The sequence below is a fragment of the Halichoerus grypus genome, chromosome 6, assembly GCF_964656455.1.
Source record: "Halichoerus grypus chromosome 6, mHalGry1.hap1.1, whole genome shotgun sequence".
Taxonomy (NCBI): domain Eukaryota; kingdom Metazoa; phylum Chordata; class Mammalia; order Carnivora; family Phocidae; genus Halichoerus; species Halichoerus grypus.
This window is the reverse complement of record NC_135717.1, coordinates 33548593-33576382: the sequence shown is the minus strand read 5'-3', so window position 1 is coordinate 33576382 and position 27790 is coordinate 33548593. Positions and strand designations below refer to the sequence as shown.

At 47.1% G+C, this 27790-nt stretch overlaps 1 protein-coding gene across 2 annotated transcripts in view; it reads right to left on the bottom strand.

Moving 5' to 3' along the window:
- The window catches only part of USP7 (ubiquitin specific peptidase 7), a 65125-nt gene that overhangs the window by 8696 nt on the left and 28639 nt on the right, over positions 1-27790 (bottom strand). The window contains exons 1-16 of one of the 2 annotated variants that reach the window (XM_036074680.2): positions 24102-24206; positions 23183-23358; positions 17910-18108; positions 16005-16143; positions 15292-15380; positions 13085-13193; positions 12040-12170; positions 11387-11441; positions 10316-10396; positions 10126-10216; positions 7582-7664; positions 4554-4663; positions 2839-2995; positions 1634-1778; positions 1239-1369; positions 259-393 (exon numbers count right to left, since the gene is read on the bottom strand). In XM_036074680.2, coding sequence (XP_035930573.1) covers positions 259-393; positions 1239-1369; positions 1634-1778; positions 2839-2995; positions 4554-4663; positions 7582-7664; positions 10126-10216; positions 10316-10396; positions 11387-11441; positions 12040-12170; positions 13085-13193; positions 15292-15380; positions 16005-16143; positions 17910-17995 — 1542 coding nt within the window. In that variant the 5' untranslated portion in view covers positions 17996-18108; positions 23183-23358; positions 24102-24206. Of the gene's footprint in view, positions 1-258; positions 394-1238; positions 1370-1633; positions 1779-2838; positions 2996-4553; positions 4664-7581; positions 7665-10125; positions 10217-10315; positions 10397-11386; positions 11442-12039; positions 12171-13084; positions 13194-15291; positions 15381-16004; positions 16144-17909; positions 18109-23182; positions 23359-24101; positions 24207-27790 lie in introns of those variants that run through there. The other variant, XM_036074674.2, reaches the window with a different exon arrangement.

The window sequence follows — 27790 nt, the reverse complement described above, 5'->3', positions numbered from 1 at the left end:
AAATAAATCAAATCTTTAAAAAAAAAAAAAATCAGCTCATACTTTAATTCCGTATGAATGTAAATGATTCTAGGATAAGAAGAAACAAAATGATAGTCTGAGCTCTCCCTGCTGATGTGGACTAGAGAGAGCCCCCCCGCTTCCAGGGTTCCCGGGACACCTGGGTTCAAATGCCCGATCCCAGCTCGTCCAGTTAGTGAGGAAAGCAGACAGAACCTGGAGATGAAAACAACCATCCCCAGAAGGGCCGGCACTCACCATGGTCTGAGAGAGGTTCTGGACAAATTCAGCCAGGGAGGAGTTTTTCAATACTTTGAATACAGTGTATTTCACCTTTTCTTCATCGTACATATCATTTCCTTGGTGGCCACAAAACTGGTCCTCTGCAACTATCTGAAAGTACACAAGAAAACACACAACAGTTTCCAACGGACGCAGAGATGCCGTGAGACCACTCCAAGCAAAACAAAGTTTCAACAGTAACAAGCTAAAAAGAGCTAGTCTCTGGCTTCAATGACCGTTCTTCCAGAGACCCAAAGAGAAAAGTATCAAGATGACGAAGGATGAAATCAGGTGTTTAGTTAGAAAGTACAAACACGGATGCCTTGGTGGCTCCGTCGGTTAAGCATCTGCCTTCGGCTCAGGTCATGATCCCGGGGTCTTGGGATTGAGCCCTGCACTGCGCTCCCTGCTCAGCAGGGAACCTGCTTCTCCCTGCCCTCCCTGCTTGTGCGCTCTCTCTCTCTCTCTCTCTCTCTCTCGCAAATAAAATCTTAAAAAAAAAAAAAGTACAAACACCTGCACCTCCACACACCCCCACCCCTTCCCTGGAGGGCGAGCTGGAAGCGTGGCGGGCTCTGGATGCAGCCCGGGCCCAGCCAGGACGCCAAGCTAGCTCCTCTTCCCAGGCAACCAACCTGCTGAAAGCAGCACCCACTTCCCAATAGAGCAACCGAACCATAAACCCAAACCTTCTGGAAGTTCACCTCCCCGTCCAGCTCTCCTTCCTTCCCCATCACCGGTGACGCCTCTCCATGGCCTGGAGCGCCACCTCCCACCGCGAGCTCGCCCTCCCACGCCCCCCTCCGGGGGCCCTCCCCCCCTGAGCTCCTCCATGCCCACGCTGAGAGAGCGTGGCTCAGTCTGGGGGCCCTTCCCCTGAGCGGCCCCTCAGTCACAAATGCTCAGGGAGCAAGCCCCCGCCACGGGGGCAGCGACGCCGCAGAAGCGAGGCTGACCTGCACTTGCATGTAGAGGTGGGCTTCCTGCCGCTCCTTCCGCTTCTGGGCCTCGATCCTTTTCTCCTCCTGGAGTCGCTCTACCAACTGCTGAGGGATGTCGTGGTCAGTGACCGCTTGTAAAACCTCACCTGCACGACAAACGTGCCTTCTCGCTCACCTGTGTGCAGGTTCTCTGCTCCCCTCCTCAGAAGGCCCCAATGCCACGTGGTTGTCAATACAGCAATCTTATTCGAGTGAAACTACTCAGGACCGCGAGTCCCCTGGAGGTGCAGGGACCAGGGCCATGCGAGCCAAGACCGCGACCACGTGGGGACAGCCGGTAGAGCTGGGCAACACCCAGGGATCGGGGACTCTGGCCTGCAGCGCGGAGCCGAGCGAGCGGTGCTACTCACTGAGCTTGGACTCCCTGATGTACACCAGCATGTACGCGTTGGTGCAATGCCGCACAGACAGGTCGTCATCGTGGCCCCCGTAGTTGTGCTCGATGGCCTCCTCCTTCGTACACCTGGACACCACGTCGTCGTCAAATTTACACCACTGACAAGGAAAGCAAGGAGACGCGGCAGAGATGAAGCACACAAAGAGGCGGTGTTCTCCTAAAACGAGTCATCTGAGGATGTGCCGGCCCCGGGCGCCGCGTCAGGTAAGCCGGCCTCTCACCAAGCTCCCCGGCACCCCGGCCGACTCCAGCCCGCATTCGGGGTAGGCGGGGCGGGGGCGGGCTCTGAAGGCACGTCTGTTGGCAGTTCTTACACTCCAACAGCCTGCTTCAATTTACATTCAATCGGCCGACAGTACAACTCTTTACACATTTGAGAAAACCATATAGAGCACACCTACGCCGCTTGTAAAATCGAAGTTTTATGGTAGAGTTATAAAATTAAATGGGGACATTTGATCCTATCTCATGACATAGTGTCACAGCAAGTGAGGGCCTGACTTTAAAAAGTCAGCAGAGTTGTACATTATACTTATCTTCCAATCTCTTCATTGTGGATCAAGTCACTTTCAACGGTACTTAAATCTTACAGTGAAAGGTTCATCGTGGTCTGGTGCTATGTGGGTCTCTCCACCAAATCTCCTCAGCTCGAGCGAGGTGGGCTCAGCCTCTGCGCTGTTCCTCACTGGCCCTATAGTCCTGGACACAGAGCCCGAGGAGACCCTCGTCCCCTGGGGACGACTACGAGAGAGCAGATCCACGCAAACCTGGGGCAGCCGGAGGGTCACAGAGCGCAGACAACCAGGCCCGCAGAATGACGTGCCACCAGCACTGCCTCCCCGGCCTGGGCCCAGCCGTGGATGATTATTCTGCTGGTGTTCTTAAGTGGGAAACAGGTGCCACACTTCACATACAAAGGGATCAAGGTTCAACGCTCAATACTAATAAAGAGAGGCATAATACAGTATAATCGCTAATTTACTATTCACCTTTAAAGTATCAGCAATTAATGCATGAGAGCACAGAGATAAATCAGAGCCTGGGGGGGATCTTTCACTATCCAGGCCATCAGGCAGGACCGGGCTAAGGTGAAGCTGAGTGCCAGGGTGAATGCCCTACACACCATCACATCCGACTCCACCCCTGCCCAGCACTTACTTTGCCATCCCCTTTGGGGTTCAGATAAACCACATAATGTCCACCATGATTATCTCCACTGTGAACCAGGACTGCATGAAGAATATAATTTGCAGGGTCCTTAGGATCTGTTTTTTGCAAAAATTCATCGAGTGGTAACTGTTCTGGGAATTCAAACCTATTAAAAAACATTTTTAAAGAAATCCAGGTTTCATTCACACGTGAAATAGTTTAAAGATAAACTTTATTTATTGCTAGACGTTCTAATTTATTGGCTCATCTTTATTTGGAAAGGCAAGTATCAATGTGACTTGGGAGACCCCATGAACACTTCGGAGGCAGCTCCCATTCATTAGAACAAGTTAATTATTCAGACAGCAGTAAAAAATTTGAAGCTAGGTAGGAGGAAAATGCTCTAAATGCACTGAGATGATGCTTGACAGAATTTCAAATTCAGGATATTACACAACAGCCAGTCTTGTGATAGATGTACACCGTGACTCTTCTAGGATGTGGGTAATTCCAAATGTTATTAATGAATAATTCTGGCTGTCCAGAACTTAGAACAGAGCATATACTGTACGTTTGAGAAACACAGGAAATCGGATCTGAACAACAAAGACATGTAAGCAAGGATCCCCTACACCCCATGATTTCTAAAGACATCCTGAACTTGATTTGCTTTTAAATGACTGGGTCCATAAACATTTTAACAACATGGTCGAAATTAATCGGCAGTGCCTTGAGAGGCGGGTGGTCGAGGACTCGGAGAGCAAGCTCAGAGTCTGAAGGGGCAGCCGCCCCAGCACCAGCCCAGTGCCGCCCTCAGCAATCCTGGCTGCGCTGCCAAATGTTCAGAATTCCTAAAGGATGCCAGAAATCTGGGCTTTTACGTGAAATCTGATGGGGTTTTTTGGGGGGGGGGGGTTGTTGTTGTTGTTTTTTAATGTTGGCAACTAATGCCAATAAAAACAGAAACAAAAGGAAGGTGGGGACCCAACGAAACACAGCAGCAGATTGGCCTTGGTCTGCGGGACGCCAATCTGTGAGGTCTGGTGGAGACTGTTTCGTACAGATTCCAGAGCGATGGGCAAGAATGAAAGAGCAAAGACCCGGCTGGTGGCAAATAATTTGACTGGGTCCATTCTCCCTCAAGTTTGATGGGTGACTAACCAACCTCTATCCTGTGCCCAAACTAACCAGTACCAAAGTTCTGTATTCTAAACCAAGTAAAGTAGTATTTACTATCATTCTTTTTATCTGGCATTTTAAGAACGGGGAAAACACCTAGAATAAGGCACACACATACATCTACATCATCTTCCTGAAAATTCCAACACATTCTAGAATACCAACTGAGAGATTACAAAATATTGGAGGATTGTATTTAAACAAATACAGCAACATCAAATTCCACTCCTGAGGTTAACAGCGGCATTCTGGTGAGTGCAAAACAGGTGGAGCAGAAAGCCCCCTCCCCTCAGACCTCCATGTGCCCCAGTGTGGAGGGGGCTGGGGTTCCCTAAGAGGGAGCAATGGGAGGAACAGCCTCTGAAATCTCATAAGGGAAATTATCCCTTTAAAACCATTATTCTTGGGACAGTGAGGCAAGAGAGAGACCTAAATACATCAGAGATGCACTGAAAATATAAAAAGACTAATAAACAAAGCGCTAAGACTGACCCCCAAGTCAGGCGATGATTCAATCTTAACTTTCACATCCCACTATAAATTACCTATCATTGATCTTGATATTTTGGTCCGTCTGAGGGTCATACATAAATCTCATCAGCTGTAGATGTAACACTGGTGGCAAAGTTAGGAATTTCACACCTTTCTCTGCTTCCTGAACATTGAAAAAGAAATGCAAGTTTAGTTCAGCCCTACTTAGTCCCTGAAGCAAGGACAGCAATAGCGGTTGGAGAGATTTGGTGGGAGAGGAAGGGTAGGTATCCAGCTGGGGTGCTTTTAAAATGTTGTTTAAGAAACAGGCTCATGCGGGCACCTGGGTGGCTCAGTTGGTTAAGCGACTGCCTTCAGCTCGGGTCATGATCCTGGAGTCCCAGGATCGAGTCCCACATCGGGCTCCCTGCTCAGCGGGGGGTCTGCTTCTCCCTCTGACCCTCTCCCCGCTCGTGCTCTCTCTCATTCTCTCTCAAATAAATAAATAAAATCTTTATAAAAAAAAATTAAAAAATTTAAAAAATAAATAAAAAAAAAGAAACAGGCTCACAGGTGTCTCAGTCAGTTAAGCATCCGACTCTTGGTTTCACTCAGGTCCTGATCTCAGGGGTGAGATCAAGCCCCCGTTGGGCTCCAAACTCAGAGCGGAGTCTGCTTGAAATTCCCTCTCCCTTCCCCTTCCCCCAGCTTGCACGTTCTCCACCCCCTCCCTCTCTCTGACAAATAAAATCTTAAATGCGCACACACAAAGACAAAAGAAGAGAACCAAGCTCAAACAGAGAAAACCTGGTGGTTGTCAGAGGGCGGGGTGGGGGAGGGGCGAAACAGATGAGGGTATCAAGAGATACGAACTTCCAGTTACAAAACAGGTCACAGATACAAAGTACGTGTAGGGACAGAGTCAGCAGCACCATGCGAACTCTGTAGTGAGCACTTCATGATGTATGTGAACACGGCATCACTACGCAGCACGCCTGAAGCAAGTGTAATACCGCACACGTCAACGACACTTCAACTAAAAAATAAAGTCAGGGGCACCCGGGTGGCTCAGTCGTTAAGCGGCTGCCTTCCGCTCAGGTCATGGTCCCAGGGTCCTGGGATCGAGCCCTGCATCGGGCTCCCTGCTCAGCGGGTAGCCTGCTTCTCCCTCTCCCACTCCCCCTGCTTGTGTTCCTGCTCTTGCTGTGTCTCTGTCAAATAAAATCTTAAAAAAAATAAAAAATAAAGTAAAATGTTCTGCTTAGCTCTTTCTCAGGTTTGCTGCAAGAGCTTGTGTGTGAGCGATTTACTCTGGATTATATTCTGATGCCCAACGACAGGGGAACAGCTAAGTAAATTAGGGCTTAATCACTTGCTGGTGTGTTATTAAACACGATAGGAAATATGGAAAAACACAGAAAACCATGCACTGGAAAGGCAGACGCCGGGGACTGCAGGGAGGCGAGATCAGGCGTGCTTACAGACACCTGGCCGCAACAAGTGTGGCTGCTCACAGGCACGGGGCGGGACGGCGACCGGACAGCAGCCTCCTGCCCCTGGTCTCGGAGCACATTCACTTCAGAGCACATGATGCACAGCACGCACTCGGCGCTTACAGTCCAACCCACTTCTGAACACTGTCCTCACTCGATAGCAGCAAGACCCTCACATCAGCAACGCGGCCTCGGTGCAGCGGGAGGTGCCCCGCTTCTCAACAAGGCCTCCTCTGGGGGGGGGGGGCCGACTCCACAGCTCCCACACGCCTCGCCCCACCTCAGCCGCCTCTGGTTTCCTCACGAAAATAAGCCTCTGCCCAACCCCACCACTACCAGACCACCGGGCTCTCAACACAGCTCAGCTTCTGATTCAGACCTTCCTTCTGGGGCTGGGTACGTCCAGCCGAGGAACTGTGCCTGTGACAAGCCACAAGACAAGGCTCTCTGATGTCGCATTAGCGTGCCTAAGACGACAAAGTATCTCTGGGAAGAAAAATGAAAACCCAAGGAACCTGCCATACAAAGGAACGGCATGGTTTTGATATAACTTAAAAGAACAATAAAAGAATTGTTTCTCTACCACAGTCCATTGAGGCTATGATTCTAAAATACATACTGCTCACCCAGACCCCAAACCATCCAGTGTGGACAAGGGCAATTCTTGTGAGTTGACTGTTTGCTAAGCACATCTAGTCACATGCTTGCAAAGTGACTTTCTGATCCACAACGCAGCATCCTGAGCGGCCTGACCAAGCAGAAGAGCAGATCTGCGGCTCACTGAAACGTGGGCACACCAGCACCATGAATTCTAAGATAGCCAGCTTGGTAAACACAGGATGGTGTGGGAAATCATAAAATGGCTGAGCCCATGTGTCCAGGTTATGAATCCAACACAGACTCTGGACGCTGCATCCGTGAAGATGCTACTGACCCACTTACTGACCGGCAGCCAGGAACACGCCACAGTCCGTGTCTCTCCACCCGGCCACGGACTGACCAGTCACTTGTCCACAGTGCTTGGTGCTCTGCCAGAAGCTTAGAGTCCCCGCGGGGCTTTGTGGGAAACAATCAGGGACACCACGTATTCACAGAACAAGCAACAGAAAATGCACTCCTCGTTCTACAAGCCATGATCCTTTAGATCCTTTAGATCCTTTAGAAAACCCCATCTCACACACACACACACACACACACACACACACACACACGCCAAAGTGCAAACCACCCATGAGCCCAAAGTCCAAGAAAGAACGAACTTCTACTGCAACTAGAAGCTGAGGAAAAGCTCCAGCGGAAACCAGTGAGGCGAGGAGCAGGGCCCTGGATGCTGTGGAGAACACGCCTCCCTACAGCGGGACGGGGTCTCCCGTGTGCTGGGTGACGGGTCTACCCGAGACACTGCACGTCAACCTCCCGCCCCCAGCTCAGCCCCACCAGCTGCACAATCGGAGGCCCCAAAATATAGTGTCTGCACTAAGAAGTAAATCTTTTGAGCTCTAAATATGAACAGCGTATAAAAAGGTACAAGTGACTTTCCCATCCACAACTGAAGCAAAGGATGTGAAAACACAGTGATGGGAAAGGCGGTACACAGTTCCCACGTTACCTGCAAACCGTGCTCCCCAGCGTCGTATTTATTGTCACCGTCTAGTTGTTCCACAGCCACGTAGTCCACAAATGATTCAAATACTTGAAAGAGAGAAAGTGAAGAAAGTCAGCCGATGATTTCACTAGAGCCCTGATGGTAACGCAGCCGCCCCAACACGCTTCGGCACGCTGGGAAAGAGAGCGGAGAGAAGAGCAGCCCGGAGCAGCGGCTCCCGGCCTCTGCCCGCCACCCGCCACCCGCCACGCCTGCCACGACCCCGCCACAGCTCCAGAACAGAAGCCCTGAACCTCTAAGAACCCCACCGACATGGTTTCCTAAGGGTGTTATAAGCGTTCATGTGGAGTCAAATGTTTTACCCACTTTAACAAAATCAAGGAACCTTAAAGTACACATTTTGACCCACTTATCATAAAGCTACAACTGAGGCAGTGCAGGTAGAGAGCAGGACCGTGGGGATAAGAGGGACAGGATGGGACATGAGTAAGATGAATCGGGACAAGGGCCTAATGTCAAACACGGGGACTGAGCCGGGAAGCTCCTGTTGCTACGAGAGAACTCAAACGCTCTGACTCGCACACAAGAGGACGATGTGCAGGGACAGATACGTTCACGGGGATGGAGTGCTCCCTTCACAGTGTGTCCAGAAGAATCACAATGCTCGCTGTGATTAGCTTACGATTTTGCCAGTTAAACCACAACAAAGCTGGGGCGCGTGGGGCAAGATAGAGAATTTGCCCAAGGACAACCAGTGGACCAGAAGACAGAGGCTAAAAACAAATCCACACGGATAGGAACGTCTGCTGACAAAGGTGCAGAACAAGGGAAGAATGTGACGGGTTCAACAGAGACCCATATGCGGGGGATCAGTCCTGACGTCCTACCACGTGCAAAAATCCATTCCGGGTGGATTACGGATAAAGAGAAAAGAGAAAACAGTAATAGATAAAATAGCTTATGCCTTCAGAGCAGGTGTTCTTAACACAAAAAGCAGAGAACGATTGGCTGATTTCACTCAAATTCTGAAATGCCGTTCAACAAGAATGAACAGAGGTGAGCCCCACGCGGAGCAGCCCCGAAAAGCCCACCGCCGGGCGAGCACCCCGAGCGCATGCGGCAGCACTCCTGCCCTGTTCCTGCCCAAATGACCCGCGCCGGACTCGATGTCCTGTGCTCAACAAGGTCACACCCTGGACAATGGGCACTACAGAACCGGGATGTGGAAGGAGCCCTTCACCTGTCCCCGCTCACTGTGCAGAAGAGAAACCCAAACAAGGCCCAGTGTCTCCCTAACAGAGGGAAGATACTATCTGGGGCCAGGGAAAGAAGTGCCCAAAGGACGGGATTGCAGTCCCCAGAGCTCATGCCGGCCTGCGAATGGTCTCTGCTCCGCTCCCTCCAGCCACGGTGAAAAGCCCCCTCACACATGGAGCTCCAAGCAGAAGGCTCAGAACGGTGCTGCCTCAGCCGAGGGCCCAAGTAGCCTAACACTGTTGAGCTCCCACCTGACAGAGCGTAAAAACGAGCCTCCGAAGAACCACCCTATGTCCAAGTCACTTCAACGTGCCCCAGAACAAAGGTTAAGAACATCCCATACCCAACGGTATAAAAATCACCATGGCAGGCATCCAATAAGGATGCAAAGAAGCTGGAAAACAGAGCCCATGATGAAAAGTAAATCCACACAGATCCATAAATCACAGGCGACAGAACTGCTCAACGATGACATTAAGTCCCTATTAAATACATTCCTGAAGTTCAAGAAGATACCCTAACTGCCAGTAAGCATTTGGAAGGGTGACAATGTCGCTGACCTTCAGGGAAGCGTGTATTAAAACCGAGATGGCACCATACTCCCACCAAAACGTTCAGTTGGACAGCTGACAGTCCTGCTGGGAGTGTGGCTCAATGGCAGCTCTCACTCACTGCTGGAGGGACCAGACTTGATAAACTGAGCTGAGAAACTTGCTGGCTTCACCTACTGAATGTATACAGACCCTTGGAGCCAACAATGCCGCTCACCATGAACACAAACGTGCACCGGAGCCGGGCACGAGAACGGTCAAGGAGCCTTCAGCCCAACAGTCCCACAATGAAAACCCAAACATCAAGGAAAGAATGGTTTCAAAGCACCTGCAGTTTACCCCGCATGTGGAATACTATAAAGCAGCGAAAACGATCACACGATCACTACTCGTGGGTATGATGTGGAAGAGAAGAAATGCAAAGCAGACACTGTAAGCTACATGATCTCATCTCTATAAGTATTTCAAACATGCAAAAATAACCTAGGAGGGGAGGTTAAAGGCCCAAACAGTGGATTCCTTTGAGAAGGGGAGGTCGTGGTCAGGAAGCGCCAATATCCGTGCCGTGAATGCCATGGGGCCTGACCCAGGTGGGGAACCGAGCCTGTGTGCACTCTGTGAGCCACATACTCGTCACTTGGGCAATGCAGTATTTCAACGAAAACCACTTGGGTAAATGAAGCATTAACGCAAAACAGAAATTAGCAAAAGGTCATGCCAATATGTACACGGGACTTACTATTTTTCTTTCCTTTTATACTTAGCTGGATATCGTAATAATCTTCTCTTCTATCGGATCGATAGTCTACTTCTTTACACTGGATATAGGACTACAAATAAGGAAAATAAGATGGCTTAAGTATTAATTGTCAAAATACTAGCATTCTTAAATCATTTAAAATCATTGTTGAAAGCTGGTAACCACATACCACCATTTTGCCTCTGAATAATTTAGGTATGGTGCCTTCCACACACGTGCCTTTCATCTTATTCTCCACATTATCAAGCAACTGGAAGAGAAAGTTTCGACTCTAAGAAAATGTTATGCTCAATTAACATACAATAATTTGAAACTTGACTAGGAAATTTCAATGGTCAAAGAAGTTCTAGACTATAAATATTATGACCTTTAGCATGCAATTATGAAAACATACAAAGTCTTCTTCCTTGGTTGGATATTTACAAAAATATCTACATGCAACAGTTGAGATTAACCTCTATACAGCCTTTGGAATGAATTAGTAATCTGTAGTGCCTTTAGAAGCATTTTTTATATTCATTTTACCTCTGTGGAAAAGCATGTAAATTGAGCACTAAACTTAACTCGTATTGGTCCACACCAAGAGATTAATGAGGTTGAGCCTGTCAACAGGATTGACTGGTTTGTCCATGGATATTTAATGAACTGGATTCAATCCAGCTAGTGCTGCAAAAAAGAAAACACACCTTGCCCAGCCAATCACCTTGAATAACCATTTCATGTTGTGTGTGTATGTCTGCGTATCTGTGTGTCTCTGGTCACAATTGGAAGGACAGGAATTTGCTAGCGACTAAAGATGGTTTTGGGGAGAATCACTTGCACAGAGGCCTGCCTCAATTAGAAACTCTGTGCCAAGGAGGAGTCTGGACGCTCCAGAGTAACAATAGAAGTCACGATTCTAACAGCGAAGCCAGATGATCGGGACAGCTACTTAAGCCAATCTGCGGTTTCTCGGATTAGTAACTCAGGCAGATGTGCCAATTTAACGAATTTAAACCATACTACCTATTGCTATGTAAATCCAAGTTTCCCCTCACACTGCCCTCTCCAACAGCAATTTTGTTTTCATTCTTTCTGGCTCGTAAATGAGACAGACGTTGCCTCTCCTTCCTGGCCTGGTTCTGTCCTGCACAAGGCGCACTGGCGTGAAGCAGGTCTGGGCTTGGACGTGGTTACCGCTTCTGACAGTGCTCTGCAGCAGTCAATGTTAAGGAGTGTACAATTACAGCGCCGGACTTACCACTCGACACAGCTCTTGAACGTCGTGCTGCATGAAGCTATCTAAAGTTTCCCACCTTGGAAAGAGAAAAGGAACATTTATATTTAAACTTCCACATTTCAAATAACAGCATATTAAGCAACTCAGACTTAAAAAAGTAAACTGCAGGGGCGCCGGAGTGGCTCAGTCGGTTAAGCAGCTGCCTTCAGCTCAGGTCATGATCCCAGGGTCCTGGGATCGAGCCCCGCATCGGGCTCCCTGCTCAGCGGGAAGCCTGCTTCTCCCTCTCCCACTCCCCCTGCTTGTGTTCCCTCTCTCGATGTCTCTCTGTATCAAATAAATAAATAAAATCTTTAAAAAAAAAGAATTCTTTTTTTGAGGAGGTTATGGGGGGGGGTATGGTTAAAAGACACACTGGATTTTATCAGGACACCACAGCTTTGTCCTGCTCTGAACATCTTGCTGTGTGTGAGAGGACATCATTACGTGGTAAATTAGGTCTCAAGCAAAATTCTAAAACAGAGCCTTTACATCCAAAAAGGACAAACCAAATACAGTGATAAAAACACTCGGGCATACTTAAATGCCTACACTCTGCTCTCGATTCCCCTCCTACATGCTCATTAGTCTTCCTTACAGAAGGAAGAAGGGAAAGGCAGATTTCCGATACATACCCGAAGGACTTCGTTAGCTTTTTTGTTCCTACAGGCTTATCGCTGTGCTGTAATTCGTAGAACACTCTTTGTAATGCTAAGGGGACGCTTTTGGATGAATCATCACCCTCTGTTGGCATCATGTACACAGCCTAAAATAATTGATTAAGAAATAAAAATGGAATTTTATGTGAAAGTATCATTTCTAGTATCACAATGGCTTAAGGTAGTTGATAGGGCTTCTAACTATCCCCCAAAATAGGTCAGGAAGTTTTTTTAAAAAGTAACCATGAAAGTCTTTAGAGGCAATATAAAAAAACGCAAGAAAGTAAAAACGAATTTAAAAAATTTCCCACGGCTCACCATCCAAACAGAACCACTTTTATTTCCTACCTCTTGGAGCCACACTTTTTAGCTTAACGTTACTTGTGAACAGAGGTTGTGATAAGACCTAAGTGCCATTGCAATGATCCACATCCGCCTGTCCCCGCGACACCGTCCTTCGGGGCAGTGACAGTGCCGCCGGAACTGGAAAAAGCCAGCAGACCAGCCAGCGGCCCCCCCAACAACCAGGAGTCCGTGTTGCCTGCACTGCTCCATGCTGTTCACATAGCATTCCAAAGGGACAGACGACTAGCTATCCTACATTACAGTCAAGGGATGTCTGTGGTTTTTATTAGTATTCTCACGAACCTAAGGTTTACCTGTAAGTGAAAATTAGACTTCACCACCAGGGCTTTTCCAAAAATTCAGTTTTGATAAAAACTTTCAAATGTCGCTGCTAATGGCTTTCATATTAAAAACAAACTTTATTATGGAGCTACAGAGCCCCATAAAGTTAGGTTTGTTAGCCAGCCAACTTTTGATCACCCAAGTTAGCTTTACAAGTGTCCACACGCTGAGGAATAAAGATACGCATTCGCATAAAAGAGGGGCCCTCTCTGGAGACAGCACTGTGGTACTGGGAGAGACACGGCAAAGTCGGGTGACAGGACTTTGCCTGTCCCTGAGGACTTGAGCAAGAGGGTGGGTGGAAGGTTGAGGGAGAGAAATACCATCCATTTACCTTTCGTAGTTGATTTGTGAAAAATAAAGTCTGCAGCAGGCTGTTCATGTAACAAGTCGCTCCCTGATTCTTTAAACCGACATAGCCCGTGTGCTTCTTTGAATCCCACCTACAAGATCAGTCGGAGGTTGAGGGAAAACCGCACAGGACACCTCCTCACTTCTGCAGTGTGTGTGGAGCGTTTTGGCGAGACGCCGGCGAGACCCCGCACTGCCGTGCACCATCACCTCTTTCCCACCAGCCTGACGCAGGAATGACAGCCACGCACCCCTCCAAGGGAGAAACTCACCGCCAGGCCCCCGGGCACCGAGGGCACCGAGGGCGCCAGGGCCAGTTCTTAGCACGGTCACAGGCTCTGCTCGCCCCAGCGCACGAACCCAGCACTGGAAGAGCGGCTTAACGCCACCGACGGCAGCCCTGCCTCCTCCTTCCGAGATCAGCACTGACAGACAATTGTGAATTCTATGGGACTGGCTCCCGGTGTGGGTCCATCACACACACACTAGGTCACATGTGGAGTCAGCAAGAAATGCAAACAGTCGGAACCCCTCTTTTTGCAGTTATACACATAAGCAAAGACAAGCATGTACACTGGGGCAAGTTCTAGCTCAGGCTTCTAAACTCCTAGTGCTCTTTCTCCCTGGTCTACAGTGCTGGTTGCTGAGGAGAAAAGGTACATTTTCTCAGAGTTAGCAGCCCCCACTGCATGCTCCCCCCATCATAACAGGAAGCTAGAGAGAATGCCAGTTGAAGCCACCCCCTTCCCCATCTCCCTCTGAATGTAATGCAAAGACATGAACAAACACGATCGCCACCAAGCATGACCAACACTAGAGATGTTTATTGTTGGCCGAGGTCAGGGTCAATAATACTACTCTGGGATTCCAGGGCTTAGGCTGTGACCCTGCTGACACGCTCGGGTGTACCAAAGGGCCCTGGTTAAAGTGTGTGCGTGGGTGGGTGTGAGTGTCTGTGCGTGCAAGTGCATCTGTGGATAATTTTAAAACTTGGCAAGAAAATATAAGAATCCTAAATTACAGATGGTTATTTTAAAAACTATAATCAAAAATTAAGTGATGATGGCTGAACAGGTTTTGATAAGTCAGACTAAAGCAAGAAATCTGTTTTGATTGGTAAGGCTGGAAAACCAATCCAAATTTTTAGTCAAGTGTATCATAAACAAGGGGAAGTTTTTCAAAATGGAGAGGAAATACCCATAAAAAACTTAGTTTTCTTCTTTTCGCCCCCACTCCTGATATCTGAATACGATCTGAGCTCTGAAAAGGCCCCTCAAGAAAAGCTGGATTCCTCCTGTACACACCCCAGGCCACAGCAGCCAGGACACAGACTAAGTAACAGCTCCTTCTTGGCTGCCCCACGGTTCCCTGCCCCAGTTCATCCAGGTCAACCCACACCCGCACTCTTGCCAGAGCAAGGCCACGTGAAGACAAAATAACGTGGGCAAGAAAGAGGTGCCTGCCACTGAACTTCTTCCCAGACTGCACCTACAGCCTCACCCTCAGGCCTCGACCAGTCAGCAGGGCCCCACAGCCTGATTCCAGCTTCCGGCTCAACCTCCACACCTTCTGGATGTGCCGCCCAACCCCACCCTTCCCTGCTGATGTCCTCGCTCCTGTTGTTCTCCCTGCCCCAACCCCTCACCCTCCTTGACAAGTAACCCACCCTCCCCCCATGCTTCCTGTAAGGCCGAACACTGCCTCATGCACACAGACCTCCCACCGCTGAGCGACATCCCATCTCTTATGGATCCTCCGAGCTCGGGTCCATCGGACTCACCACCTCCAACCCACCCATTCCTCCCCTGCTTCCTCATCATACCCTCCGCTCCCAGGCCTTCCCATCCCTGCCCTCTTCAGAGTAAAACCAGGGCATTTCCTCTGTAGGATCCATGAACCGCCCCACCAGTCTGGACATTTGAGGACAGGAACCCACAGCTGTCCTGCCGAGCATCATCACGTTCCTAGTGCACAGCAGTGTCCGGCCTACAGAAACCACTCAAGAAAACACGCCAAGCAAAGGGGTGAAGGTGAGGCTAACATACAGAGCCGTGTACCCCCCGTATGTGTGGGCAAGCGCAGGAGAGTGTGTATCTGTTAAGTATGTGCATCTCTGTCCACATGCTAGTGCTTCTCTCAGCACAGCACAAAAGGTGTTTCTTAATAGCACCCAATTAAAGAAAAACTTACGCAACTCCATGGGGAGCATCCGCCTGTACAAAGACTTCAAAAGTAACTTTGTCATCATCTATAAATCCTTTCTCAGGATCAGTCACTTCCTATAAAAAATAAGAATATCCAACTTCCATAAGAACACACGAATGCTCGCTTCATTCCGAAGAGACAATAACCCTAGTGCCCTCTACGTATTAAGAGGAAAATACTACTTTTTCTAACCCCTAAATAGTGCTTCTGATTTTGCAGTGTTTTGATTTGCTTTAACTAGTGTCCTCTGAACAAAACCAACAAGAGCTTGGTTCCTCTAGGAAGCATCCAGGGGGCACTGGGGGCTCGTCCAAGGCACGGCCTGGAGGCATCGGTGCCTGCTCCCCAGAGCAAGGGCTCCAAGAGTTCTGGAGAACTCGCACTGGAGGACCCAGCAGGACACTCCTGACAACGCGCTCCTGGGTTCCACCTCTGCCAAGAGCAGCCAAAACAGACAGGGCTGAGAACTGAGGAGGTAACCTGAAACCACGCCTGACTTAGGGGGACCCCCACCAATACTCCCTTGTCAGCTGCTTAAAAACCTCAGCTAGCCATCTGGGGGAAACACATTTTCGGACACCTGTCCCACTTAGGAAGCACACATTTTGATTCTAGAATACACAGAAGGCTCTGAAGAATGAAGGAACTCGGGAAGGAGTAAGGCTCAGATCATTCTGCATAAATACTCGGTTACTTACGCTCCAGGCCATGAAATTGGAAAACCCCCAATCGTTCTCCTTGTGGAAAAACAAGTGGCTAATGCGGCGGCTGAACGACTTCTCATCGTCTCTGTAATTTATTATCTTCAGCACAGCTTGCGCGTGGCAAGACCACGACCTGTTCAAAGAAAATCTAAGCCTCAGTTGACCTATTTAACTGATGTTTGCACACTTTCAAAAAACACAGCACACAAAAATTCCCACATTTTTTCCTTTTTTGTCTTTTATTTTTTGGGAGGGGTGGGAGGAGCTGGGGGAAGGACATATTTACCTTTAATGGTGAAAACCGCTAAAAGGGTTTGGGGGTGCCCCTAGGCCATCCGTAGTGATCTGACCCATGGTTTTATTACTTTTAATTTCTTTAAAAAGTTTTAGGTCAGGTTCTTTTTTTTATTGCTATCAATAAAACAGAGAAGTTTCTGAATTTTAGATACCGGTCTTTAGATTCTATGAGATTCTATTTTCTGGTCACATGGTAGTTTTAGTATCTAATCTGGGTATTACGTGAAAGAACAGAACAAGGGAAGATCAAAGTCGTGCCCTCCGGGAGCCCCCTCTCCCAGCGGCTCCCAGGCAGGGCTGTGCCGCGCGCTCCCGGGACTCTGAGCAGAGCCACCCAATCACAGCACAGAAGCGTCCCCGCTGCCGTCAAGGTGGGCACAGATCACAAAAGGGCCTCTGGATCAATGTTTAAAACCCGAAAGGATACAGCCCTTTAAAGGTCCGCTAAGGGCCTGGGACTACAGGAGAGATGAACCCACAAGAGCGCAGCCTCGCGGCACCTGCGCGTCTGCTGGCTCGGGCCCCCGCCCCAGACACGGACCGCTCGCTGTTTCCCCAAACGACTGTCAGCCTGAAGTTGTCTGTCAGACTAACGTGTAGCCCAAATACTCACCAGAAATCAGGTCAGAATGGGAACACAGGAAGAAAAAGTTCAACCTACACACAGGCCCTGGCTGCAGCACACACTTGGCTTCGCGCCTCTTACACATTCAAATCAAAAGCTCAAGGAAACGGACTGCGTTCCCCGAAGCCTGGACAGAACAGCAAGGGCCAGGGGAATAGCCTCCACTGAAAACCCCAAAGGGCCCTAGTCTGGGGGTGACCGCAGAAGGAAGCAGCCTTCTCATGGGCTCCTCGATAAGGAACGAGAAGGACACGATGACCCAGTGATCCGAGGACCCCTTCAAACAATGTCAACTAAGCTTCTGAGAAATGCTGAACAATGACAGTTTTTAATTAAGGGAAGACTCAAACTTTTGAGAATGAATCAATGGGTAGAAGATGTGAAGACTTAATCTTTAGTTTCATCTGAATAAAGGTACCATGAAGCTTTACTCAATTTGAAGACATTTTATTACACACTTCTTTTTAAAAATTATAGGAACAAAACGATATTCCTAAAATAAGCTGAAGAGGCCCGTGCTGTAAAACTCTCAAAGAATGTTTTAATTTCATCTTTCTGAATTAACACACAGGAACTGTTTAATACAACAATGGGGAGGCCACAGGACCTGAGGAATTTTCCTGGACTACAGTTTTCCCCTCAGGCAGTGACTTGTAGAGTATGAAAGCCTGCAATCCAGTAGTGAGCCTGTCCAAAGGGGCCCCGATTCCAGGTTCCATGGGCTGGTAGATTCTAACCCGTGAACTTCACTTTCTCATTTGCAAGAAAAACAGACACCTTTTCTAGTTTGGATAGAATACCTACCAGTGAGTTTTAAAGAGGGAAATGTATTTCATCAAATGTAAAATCAAAGGGCTATGTAGAGGCAGCAAGGAAACTCAAAACTGTTAAGTTCAAAGAGGCTGATCAGATCGGGCCTCCAATCACGTAGCATAACTATTTGTGGGTTTGTAATCGCATCATTTAAACTGTCTTACGTGGAATCAGATTCAGCATTGCACTGGAGAAAGAATCCTACGCTTTTTTGGTGTGGTCTGTCTGGATAAAAGCGTGGCATCACCATAATCTTCCATGGCAGATTTCGCACAAAACACGGAGGGCTAAGGACCGACTCACTCAGTCTGCTGAAGCGCTCGACAGTGAACTGAAAGGTCGCCTCGGAGCGCCAACTCGTGTCTGCAAGAGAAGGCCGTGTCAATCACAGGGCTCGGGCATCGTGAAACAGCACCGACGGCCGCCGACCGTGGGACCCCGCGTGGGACAACCAACGACTGCGGGCAACCGCAACCTAACTGCTAGACCCGACTCTTGGGGAACGCGAGAGCGTCATTTCCCGAGCACTGATAACCTAGAACAGTGAGGTAACACACAGTTTATGTGTGAATGAAATCCAAAACCCAGAGGGCTAATGACACACACCTGCCTGCCCTCCTCAATTCCAGAGTTCGGCCTGTAAGAACGTCTACTCTACTCTGGCAATTCCCGAGTCCTCCTCAGTGAGTGGGCAGGCTGGGCAGAGGCCAAGGCCCGGGGAGGGGTGGGGGAGGGCTGACCTGGGCCAGGTCTGCAGAGAAGCAGTGAGGGGGGCAAGGCGCTTGTGGGAGCACGGAGAGAGTGCCACAGCCATGGCCACAGCAGCGCAGACAAGACTGCTGAGAAGTGAGCCCCAAAATCAATGTTAACTTCATCAGTTCACAAGTTTTGTGAAATACCAGCCTGGACTCAAAGAAACTGGGATTCTTCTCCACATAAATCGTAAAAATTGTTAAATCTACTCAGCAAGACTTGAAGGCCAATTTAGGGAATTAAGGTTTTCTCCGACAGAAAGTTGAGTGTGGATATAGTGCCTCTCTCTTAGCAGACTTTCAATTAAAAGTCACACTTTAGGGCACCTGGGTGGCTCAGTCGTTAAGCGTCTGCCTTCGGCTCAGGTCATGATCCCAGGGTCCTGGGATCGAGTCCCATATCGGGCTCCCTGCTCCGCGGGAAGCCTGCTTCTCCCTCTCCTACTCCCCCTGCTTGTGTTCCTGCTCTCACTATGTTTCTCTCTGTCAAATAAATAAATAAAATCTTAAAAAAAAAAAAAAAAAGTCACACTTTAGGGGTGCCTGGGTAGCTCAGATGGTTGGGCATCTGCCTACGGCTTGGGTCATGGTCTCCGAGTCCTGGGATCGAGCCCCATGTTGGGTTCCCAGCTGGGCGGGGGGGTCCACTTCTCCCTCTCTCTCTGCCTCTCCCCCGCTTGTGCTCTCTCTCAGATGAATAAATAAAATCTTTAAAAAAAAAAAAAAAAAGTCACATCTAGGGGCTCCTGGGTGGCTCAGTCAGTTAAGTGTCTGCCTTCTGCTCAGGTCATGATCTCCGGGTCCTGGGATTGAGCCCCTGGGCTTCCTGCTCAGCGGGGAGTCTGCTTCTCTCCCTCCCTCTCTCTCTCAAATAAACAAAATCTTGGAAAAAAATTCAAAAAGTCACACTCTAGAATTCCACCTTTGACTGATGGTGACTATTCATTTACAAGTCACATTGGCTTCTGATTAGCCCTGATAAGCCCAGCAACGTCCTCACAGATGCTTCTCAAACTCAAGTGAAGCAGCAGCCCTCCCCAGGCCACCGCGCCCATCCTACTGGCTGGCACTTTTACGGAACATCGGGAAGCTGCTACAGCAAGGTCGAGGTGCTCTACAAGTCTCTACATGCTTTCTCTGCACTTCGGTACCTAGCTGGTTGCAGACGGGCTACAGTTCACCGGGTGGAAGGGGACCAAGAGCCACACTGTGAAGAGCCACCGCTGGTCTACAGAACACTCTAAGGTACATGGAAGAAGGCTTTTCCTGGTTTGCCATCAGGGGCTATTTTGGCATCACTGACCCCCAGGCTCCTGAAGCACCAAGGAAGGCTCTCAAGCTTGGAGGAATAGAATGTTAAGAACAACACACTGCCTTCCTTCATCCTTCAGTCTCCAAACTTCACTAAGCCAACCAAGTGCTTAGGATAAGGACTTCTCAGGGTACGGAAATTGCTTATGTTTGTGACTATCTGAATTTGTTCTTAAGAAAACATGTCCATCAATCCTCATGAGAGGGTAGTATTCTTTACCAAAGAAATAAGAACCAAAAGTAAGCGTGACAGCTGGCCCTGATCCCTTGTTTCAACACTCTTCCTCCCCAGTTTTTCTGCTACATGTAACCTTGCTCAGCATACTGCACAGGCCCTTTTCAAAAGGAAGGGCTGCTCAAGAGGGGTGAGTCCTGTCTAAGAGATGCAGCATGTACTCGAGCTTCCTCAAGTGGCAGCTATGACCTTAACCCCTTCGAGGGGCAAAAGTACCCAAAAGGCCAAGAGATGGGCTCAAGGTCATGTAATGGCTTAGAAGAAAGTGGGCCATTATTTCACAGACTCCAATCACATGTGAGCAGCATTTCAATCCTGCAAGGTAGGCAAGGGCAGATGTTACTCCCACTTTACAGATGAGGGAACTGAGGTTCACTGAGGTTAAGTGGTTTATCTTATCTGAGGTGTTTCACAAAATGAGCACAGTGGGTTTCAGTACCCAAGATCTGTGGCCCCTAAACGGTGACCTTGCCTCTGGTTTGTAAAATGCCATATTCTAGAGTTTAACATCCCCCCAAATGCAGAGCCCAATCAAACTGGCCTGCTTTATGGGGACCAAAGAAATGCAATCAACCAAATAAACATCAACTCAGGGCACGCACTCATGAGACCCTAAAGAGTTCAATGTCCCAAAGTTCTGCCTCTCTTCTAACTCAACTATTTGTTTTCAGATACAATTCCATTCTTTGTCAGATTAGATTTTTACATAGACAAAAACTGAAACATATCATAAATGCTTTTCTGTTCTCTCCCACACTTTAGTCAAATTCCAGAATTAATCTTAAATATTAATAGGACCCACAAACCTCAGCATGGCACTGTGTCCACAAGATGGCCAACCCTTCCTTCAGAGGCAGAGAGGTTCAGCGGCTCCTGCCTGGCGCCGTCCTGCCTCACCCAGCTCAGCTCACACGCGGGGATTTACACACTTGGTGTGAGATTCCACCTCACATTCAAAGCACATCCTTAGGACAGACTTACTTCTGAAATATGCTAACTAGGACATTTAACATGAGATTTCATGCAAATAAAAATGTTGCCTTATGGCTTCTCAACTCTTTGCAACTAATTACATAAATGAAAAATAACATTATATACCAAAAGGTCAAGGCAAGAGGGTCTACAAAAGAGCAGAGAAGGCTTGAAACCCATCTTTGGCAGAAAGGCCTGGCCTGATCACACTCCCATAAGGAATTACAGGAGATATAAATGTCTTTGCCCAAGAAAACAGGTGAAAGGTACTCCAAGATCCTATTTTTGCAACTTCCCTGTGTCTATAATTACTTCAAAATTTAAAAGAAGTGTAAAGCAGTACACTTGGGATTCTGAAGGATGCCCCACATCCTGCAGAATTAGTGTTTCATCTGAACAGAGACTCTATCACCTGCCTGAATGCCACATGTAGTGCATTACTCCACACCGCTTTTTATTGTTAGGGACAGGATGAGGAGTTTCTGCTACCTGATGTCACCGTACATCCTCAGCCGGAAGACTTGAAGACTCAGTACCCACCACCTCCACTCCTGCCTTCACAGAGCAGCGCCACCGTGCCCATTCGTACTCCCACCTTATCTTCACAGGGCAAAGGCCAATGAACCAGACTAGGGTCCAGTTGCATGAAAAAAGTAGAGGAAGATATAGTCTTTTAATTTTAAATCAGAAGGTTAGCCTAAAGAATTCCCAAATGGCGCTCTTGCAGTAATTTTATCAAACCTCTATTTTTCTTTCAAGAAATGACTTCTGTTTCATGGGTACCAACAATCTCTATTTGCAGAGGCTGCATTTACTCTGAAACTTCTCATTTTCATCTAAGGAAAGATTGAGTAAGAAACTAAAAGTAGCATAGGTAGGTGCAACCAGAAAATGATTCTGACACTTGCCCGTAATCCCATGTTACCAGAACTTTTAAATATGTTCTCTATCTCAACCCAACACCTGTCTGTCTGTGCTTTCAGCCATTCAACTTTTGTGGAGAAACTCCCCTCCCAAAGAAGGCCCCTCTGCCCAGTAAATAAGCCTAATCTAGCATTTCCTAGATTGTGTGTCCTACTTTACCAGGTCAGAAGGAGATTCAGGAAAAGGATTTCTGAAGTTGAGAGTCTTGGGGAATCATTAACAAGTCTTTTGGAGAAAGACATTAAGGTGCAGACAGCACAGAGAAGCCGCGATACAGACGTGTGGTTGGCCCAGCACCCCTCAAACTTCCTAGACCACTCAAGACTTCTCACCACATGCTAACATCCCACAGAAGAGAGTTTCAAAATACCTAGCACGACCGGGAAAATGCTGCCCTATACTAAGGCTTCTACTCCTAGAACCAAAACAATCTCCCTCCCGTCCCCTTACCACCAAAGAGATAAAATCTTTTCACTCTCTTACGCTGGGCCTTTCAAAAGACACCTAAAATCCCAAGCCAGGAACATGGTGCTACTGAAGACCACTCTGCTTTGTCCTATAATATACCCTTTCCCTGTTTGGTAACTCACTATAGGAATATTTCCACTATTAGGTTCTATGGTTTGGCACCATTATTTACTACTACTACTTTAGTAAAATTTGCCTGCTAAGGAAAGGGGTTTTATGTACATTACGGATCTCCTAACAGTGGTTCTCAAATGAGGCAATCTGGACCCCCAGAGACGTCTGGCAGTGTCTATTTCTGGTTGTCAGGACTGCGGGGAGAGGGCATAAGGGTGGGATGACACTGGCATCCAATCACGCCAAGGACAGCCCCTACAACAAAGAATGATGAGTCCAAAAGGCAACAGTGCCAAGGTCAAGAAACCCTGCCCTTTATCTACACCTGCACCTCCTCCCAAGCCCTCCCCAAAAACACACGCAAGGAAATATTCCTTTGGAATTGCTCTGTGGAACTAGACAGGGAGCTGTCTGCCTGGGGTGGACCAGTTACTGCTCCTCAAGGGACTGGCACCCGTCTCTACCTCACACCTGGCACATCGGGCCTAGTCACACCTTCCCAACTGCGCTCTCTGAATCACTTTCGGCATCTCTGGTGTCTGCAATAAAACCAAGAGCCCAGCAACCAAACAGACCACACCCACACCGTTGCCCTTGATCTACAGTGGAAAGCGCACTCCACAGGTAACAAAGCAGCGGGGTTTAGACCACGCCTCTTTACCTTCCTCAGATATTGCCTCAGCCAGCTGCCAGGGGGTAAACCGCACTGTGAGAGAACTCTCAACTACGGCTGCAGTTTCTCATGGAGGCTGAACTTTTGGCAGGAGGTCTGAACAGCAGTCCTTCTGGTGGTGCAGCCCGTGACTGACGGTTTCTTTCAACTGCCCCGTTACTCCCCTGGGAAGGACACAACCCTCATGAGGATTGATGGACATGCTTTTGACAGAACATGGTTTCATATTACACTGCAAGATTCCAGGGACTGCATAAAGTGATTACTCGCTGCTACCGTCTCAGGACATTGACTAAGTGTACAGGTCACCTATGTAATAAATTATAAAGAAGAAATAGCCTCGAAAGAAAATGATTTCCTGGGCACAAAATGTCCATGCATATACCTATGCATACACTTTTTGCATAGAAGATACAGACCAAAAGTTAGTGTGGGAGAATGAAGCCCAAAGCTCGATTCTGATTTCACACCTAATGGGAGCAGGGAGGGATTATCAGCTACAGACAACTGATATACACACTACAATAAGAATGCAATGGAAAGCCAAGTTCCAATGTCTACAAGTATCTTGCTGCAAACACAAAGGAAAGGAGAGTAAGATAAACTTGTTCTGAACACTAGCAGTGGCTGGGAAACTGCAAACCTGAGTAAATCCCCATCTATTACAAATTTCTGTATTTAAACCTTCTCACCTAGGCTGGGGAGAACCACCTTACCCTGAAATTTATAGGTAATCTTGAAATTCAAAACCAAAACAGTCTCCTAAATTTTCCTCAGATACAAACCTCCTGAAAACTAGCTACTCCTACGAAACTCAGAAGTACTCAAGGAAGAAATCTATAGCACATCTAGTTGTGTTTCTGAAAGTTTTCTGCCCAATGCAAGTAAACAAACCACACGTACTCACCATCCTCCATATCTTCCTCTGTGTTGTTGTGCCCATCACTCATGGCTACATTCCCGTTGATAACAGGGTTTTGAGTAATTCTTGGTGGGTCATCTGTATCTCCAGCTTTAAAGAAAACAAAGAAATTCCATGGTTTTTACCTTCAGGTCTTGGATTAAATAAATAAAAACATACTGTACTTTTGACGATTTCTAGTCACTAATACCATCCAAATGTGCCATAATCAACACGCTCTAACCCAAAGGGTATATACTAATACGTTTACTAAATATGAACTTTCAGTGCTTTCAAAATGCTAAATGGGATGCAAACAATCATTATACCACATTTGCTCCATTTACAACGATATTTTGAAATGGGCTTCCTACTCATTAAGACTCAACCCATGGGGTGCCTGGGTGGATCAAGTGGGTTAAGCGTCTGCCTTCGGCTCGGGTCAGGATCCCCGAGTCCCGCGATCAAGCCCCAAACCCCACGTCGGGCTCCCTGCTCAGTGGGGAGCCTCCTCCCTCTCCCTCTGCTCCTCACCCTGCTCATGCGCGCGTGCTCTCTCTCTCTCAAATAAATCTTTAAAAAAATAAAAATAAAACTCAACCCCAGAGAAAATATTGTTAACTAAATATATACATAGCAATGTGCATTAGAACTTTCTACCACATGTCAGTGCTTTAAAACATCACAGCCTGAGTCTCAAAGTGTCACTGGACAATTACTGTAACAACTGAAGTATAAATCCATGCAAAAACCAGAAATGGAGGTTGGGGGGGCAGAGGGGGTGTGAAAAGGGGGGGTCCCTAGGAAGACTGGCATTTATAAAGAGTCTGGAAAGGATTGAGAAGCACATAAAAAGATGTGCTACAGATTTCTTTTTTTTTTTAAGATTTTATTTATTTAAAAGAGAGTGTGTACGGGGCGGGGGGTGGGGGGGTAGGCTCCGTACTGAGCAGCTCGACATGGGGCTCGATCCCAAGACCCTGGGATCATGACCTGAGCCAAAGGCAGACGCTTAACCAACTGAGCCACCCAGGTGCCCCTGTGATATAGATTCCTAAATGCTTGCTGAAATGTGGCTTGACAAACATTTACATATAATCAAAGACATGGATAAAAACTTTGCAGCAATGAATGGCAACTATAAAGTGTAAACTCCAAATGTAACATTCTTATCTCTATTTAAGAACAATTTTCTTACGCTGACATAGGTCCTTGACGTAAAAGGAAAAAAATGCCCAAGTCAGGACTTGGGATTTAAAGAGCCTTCACTAGCCAAAAGGGTCCATCCTTCATATGCAAACCCACTCCTGCCTCCAGATACCAGAAGTGCTCACTGCAACTAATGTGACCCCTTTATGTTGCCTCTACACATGCTGACTGAAATCAGCAGTCTTAGCTACATACAGGAGATGCGGTTTTTAAAAACAGCTACCTCAGTGTGTCCTAGGCCTGCGACATTTCAGAACCTTTCCCCCATTTGGATCAGCAGTCGGCCTGATTCAGCACCACGGACAGCGCCCTCCACGTCCCCTCTAGACACTCTCCAAAACCCCCAATTACCAGATTACATCTTAAGTAATTCCTGAATATAAACCATGTTTTTTCCCTTAAGCATCTCAAAACACACCTTAGAAATCCCTGGAGGCCAAGAAACAGGTATTACCGAATTTATATCACTTCCAATCCTGATACTCTTGTTTTATGAACTATCAATACATACACTTAAAAATGTGTTAAAAGTTATTTTTAAAAACAAACATATACATTTTTGAACTGGTCCCTCAATCATCACACACTCACCAAAAAAAAAAAAACTGGAGTGGGGAGGAGAAATTCTTTTTGCTGTTGATTAATTAGCTTAAACTCTAAAACATATGTGCTTAAAAAGCAACATAAAAAAAGGTACTTTGAAATGTCTTTCATCCACATTTATCCTCCTAAATTAACAACAAACCATCATTTAAAATATTTTATGAGGAAAAACCCCTATGAAGGCCTATGAAATAAATTATGGCACATTCCACCAATAGAATATTATGCAGCAATGTCTTATAAAGCAGTGTTTCAATGTACCTATGTGGAAAGTTCTCTAACCTGTAAGTTAAAAAAAAAAAATTAAAGATACCAAGCAATAAATATCTTCACATGCAATCTCCGTTATAAAAGAGACAGAGTATGTTGGAATAAGAGCAAATAAATTCTCATTTCCCTTTACATGATGAACAAACACTGGAAGGACACATCAACTATTAAGAGGCTCTCCAGAAGTGGCAACAGTGTGAGTCTGCACTATACACACTCTCACATCACACGAATGCACCGTAAATCTTAAAATAATTTGCTTGACGTAGGCTTGGTATTTTAATTTAGTTCCTCAGTTCAAATCTGCCCTACTACAATTGCCTTAAAAAATGGTTTTTAGTGCATGATTGCAAAAATAAAAACCTCGGTATACAGAACAGCATCACACCTAAAACTAGGACGCTTTGTAGATGTAAGCAGTCTGAACTACAGAGCGGGTCATAGAATTCCCCAACTGATTCATAATCCTGAAGATTCTGAGATCCAAGTGAATTCAGATTATAGCTGAAACAAGGTATCTTTAAAGGTCTTGGTGACTTGAAATAGAGTACTTTTTCACCAAAAGTTATGGTAATAATAAAAATCAAGTTGGGGCGCCCAACCCTTGATTTTGGCTCAGGTCGTGATCTCAGGTCGTGGGATCAAGCGTGGGTTCCCCACTCAGCAGGGAGTCTGCTTCTCCCTCTCCCTCTGCCCCTCTATGGGCTCATGCTCGCGCACGCTCTCTCTCTCTCTCTAAAATACATCTTAAAAAAAATATGAAGATCAAGTCAAAAAGATCTATGGATCACCATCCCCGGCACCTTACTGTGTAGGGTACGGGAAAAAATGGGCCACAGTGTTTCAGAAGTAGGATTAACTACAATGCAATGACTGACAAAAGTCTAATATTTTATAAATGAGGGATCCTATTCTAGTGTTAATTAAGACAGGATTTTCTGCAGTTGGTCCCTAAAGGCAAAATAGTTAGAGTTCTACATTTGAACTGGGTTCTCCTCAGCAATACCCCACCTTTTTACACATTTGTGCTGGGCTGTTCCATTTGCTCTTTTCCACCCTCCTTAAGCATGCAGATGCTGGTCCAGGCCAGTGGCTATGAAATGACAAAAAGTCCCCGGTGGGTCCACCACGTACATGAGAAATCTGGCCAGTGACAGGCCCCCATGAAGCTCCCAACCAACTGCCATGGGGCCTTGGTAGAAAAAGTTGGCAACTCAAGTCTAGCTCCTAAGGGACTGAATATCCAGTTAAAAAAAGCTCCTTATAAATGAGTTAGTTCAGCAAGAGGATTAAAAATTTAATTAAGACACAGTAAATCCCTGGACCTGAATTCAATGAGGAAAGTACCCAAAGCCCACAAAACCTCTGTATTAGACTTCCAGAAATATCTTCAATGGTTAAGACTGCCTTCATTATCGTCAAAGAAGTGCATGACTGGTGTGTGTATATGCATTTATCTCTATATATAAAGTGATCCTGTTCCTGAATTTTATGTCCCAACTGACTGGAACTTCCCCAGATGTGGGGAAGTTTGGCCATTTGTGAACTACATTTGGCCATTTGGCCATTTGTGAACTACAACACTCATTTTTTGACACACAATCGTCTCAAGT